Consider the following 2,966-nt stretch of genomic DNA (forward strand, 5'->3'; position numbering starts at 1 on the left):
ATAGTGTGTATTTAATATTTAATCTGGTTGCTTCCGCATATGATGGACTCTCAAAATTTATAGGCATTGAAGTCCATCACATACGGAAGACATCAAATTGGGAAAATCCATAATTGTTTTCACCACAAATTCTATATTTGCTTTTCATTTCCCCCCTCTTTTCATGTGGATAACAGTTTGTGTCTATTGTGACCAGAAATAAAGTTATAAGAAGCAAATCACGGCAATGTATGGTTATGTAAACAGAATCTATTTTTGGTAGACTTTCTAGAATCTTTCTAGAAGGATTTTGGCAAGAGTCAAGACTGTTGCTTCATTATAGAGCAATATAATACTCTGCCCACACCCTCTAGTTGGATTCTACTTTCAACTACTGGCAAAAAAAAAATCAGTGCTTCTACTGCTTTTCCTCCTGGTAGCAGATCCCAGTATGACTGAATATTTAGATAAGGATATTTCAAGTCATTCAAGATTTTAACTCCCACAATTTCAGTTCTTCACTGCATAGCCAGGGTAGCAGGATGCCAATTGCTGCTCCCATGAACTCTTGTCATGAGTTATATTTATGGAAGTAAACTGAAAAAGAAATTTCCAATATTTTCAAGACACTGTGGTATCTTCCTGTCCTATATCCATGCTTGCTAAGAATTAGGAAAATATGGTGAGCATTTTGTTAAGGCAGGCTGCTCCTATTACCAAGCTACTGTGTGATCACTGAAAGATGGATGGTTTATAATAAACCAGGCTGAAAAATGAACACCCCCTCGTGTGTAGCAGATTCAAAAGATTACATAAGAACAAAGATGAGATATAGTTTTTTGCTTCTTTTCTTCCCACATGATTGGTGTGACAATGGTTCCTTCTAGCCTCAGCTTTCTTTAGAAAGGTTGCCAATACTTGGTTCTTTCCACAGGCCTTTGAGTCAGGCTGTGCTGGAGCTCCAATTGGATGATGGTGTTATTGTTATTCAGATCACCTTTTTAAAAATTTTCTTGCTTTATTATTGTTTGTAGGCATATGTACTGAAATTTGTATTCTTCTTGTTAGGACTTTTGCTTTTGGGGGAATAAGCTACTCAATGTCACCTTGGCTGAGTTGGGCAACCTTATAACTGTTTTAAGTAAGTAAATAACTAAACTTCATTGTGCAGAACATCTCAGGATGATACCTTGGGGCATGTAAATGGCAGAGCAGAAACAATTACCCACAAACTGGGAAATGTAACTATTAGGGCTGTATATCTTGGGTGCTTCATTTCCTTCTGAATAGCTTCCTCAGGGCCTCCTTCATCCTGTCATTCCTCAGAGTGTAGATGAAAGGGTTGAGCATAGGAGTGACCATGGTGTACATGATGGCTGCCAGTGTGTCGTTCTTAGGTGAGAAACTGGATGAGGGCTGGAAATACACCCAGATGACTGTGCCATAGAATAAGGAAACCACTATTAGGTGGGACCCACAGGTAGAAAAAGTCTTCTTCTTTCCATTGGCTGAAGGGATTCTCAGTATAGTCATCAGGATGCGTGCATAGGAAAGGCCAACAACCACCAGAGCTCCATTGACAATGAAAGCACCTTCTGAGTGTACTACCAGAGTATTCAGAGCTGTGTTGGAACAAGAAATTTTGAGCAGTGGAAAGACATCACAAAAAAAGTGGGGAACTTGGTTGGAGGCACAGAAAGAGAGACGGGACATCAGGAGTGTATGGAGGAGGGAATGAAGGTGAGAAGCCAGCCAAGATGTTGTCACTAACAGCTGGCATATATGTCTTCTCATCGTGGTGGCATAGTGCAGGGGTCGACAGATGGCCACATAGCGATCCAATGCCATGGAGGCCAAGAGGAAGCTGTCAGTGATGCCAAAAGCAATAAAGAAGTACATTTGAGACAAGCACCCACCATATGTGATCCTCCTCTTTCCAGAGAATTCACCAGCCAACATTTTGGGCGCTGTGGTTGATGTGAAACATATATCTACCAGTGACAGATTGCTAAGGAAGTAGTACATTGGTGTATGAAGGAGATGGTGGTCCCGTCGGATGGCCAAAATAATGACAAGATTTCCCAACACTGTGATGACATACATGATCAAGAAAATGGCAAAGAGCCACGTGTCACATTCTCGTTGGCTTGAGATGCCAAGGAGGATGAAGTCTAATATGGTGGTTCTGTTATCTGTCTCCATCCTGTTGGAAGGTGAGGACAAAAGGCAAAATAAAATAAAAGGAACAAGAGTAAGTAAAGACATCCTAAACACATGTTTGAGTTCCCTTGCTTGCCAGTTTTCTTGGCACTGCTCTGAAAGTGGTTAGTTATTACTTTCTACAGTATCTTTTTTCAACCTCCCACTCTAGCTTTGATCTTTTTCATCTGAGCCATTTTACATAGGTATTGTCATGCATTCCTTTTCAGTTTTTCTGATATTTTAACCTAAGCTATGATTAATTTGGACATTTCTCATTTTGTCAAAACTCCCAATGCAGTTTGTATTCAATATAATTACACATAATAAATTACACATAATAAAACCTATAAATATGTTACTAAGCATATTCTGTTCTGACAATATTTTTAATATGCAAATATTTGTCTCCCATGCATGGAAAAAAGCACATTCTTGCATAACCAGAAACTCTTATTTTCTTATTATTGGAAACAGAGGAACTGATGAAAAAGACTCTTATTTTATCAGTATGTGACTCACATATACAGTATATAGACTCCCTCAAGAATATTAGATTTTAAGCATTTGTTATCCCCCAACCATTACATGTAAGGAGCTTTGTTCCTTGTGAAATATAATCGATGGTGGAAAATGAAGGGCAAAGGAAATATATTTACAGTGACTATTCCCTTTCTGCTGCTATTTAGGGTGTTATAGTAGTTGTGGTAACTGTTCCTTTTCCTGGAGACCACACAGCAAACTTAGATGGTTTGAAGGAACTAAAGGCATGGAGGAGGGAAAGAATA

At 38.9% G+C, this 2,966-nt stretch overlaps 1 protein-coding gene across 1 annotated transcript; it reads right to left on the reverse strand.

Moving 5' to 3' along the window:
* Positions 1-1,251: 1,251 nt before the first annotated feature.
* Positions 1,252-2,181, reverse strand: LOC113417832 (olfactory receptor 1f45-like). Its single transcript, XM_026676417.2, has one exon. The coding sequence runs from the start codon at positions 2,179-2,181 to the stop codon at positions 1,252-1,254; it is 930 nt and encodes a 309-aa protein (XP_026532202.2).
* Positions 2,182-2,966: the final 785 nt, after the last annotated feature.

Source organism: Notechis scutatus, chromosome 2, assembly GCF_049901735.1.
Source record: "Notechis scutatus isolate UNSWTSFEM ecotype Mainland chromosome 2, rNotScu1.2, whole genome shotgun sequence".
In the NCBI taxonomy this organism is placed as follows: domain Eukaryota; kingdom Metazoa; phylum Chordata; class Lepidosauria; order Squamata; family Elapidae; genus Notechis; species Notechis scutatus.

Bases quoted from the DNA above. Each gene is read 5' to 3' on its own strand.
- LOC113417832 (XM_026676417.2), bottom strand. From the start codon at position 2,181: ATGGAGACAGATAACAGAACCACCATATTAGACTTCATCCTCCTTGGC.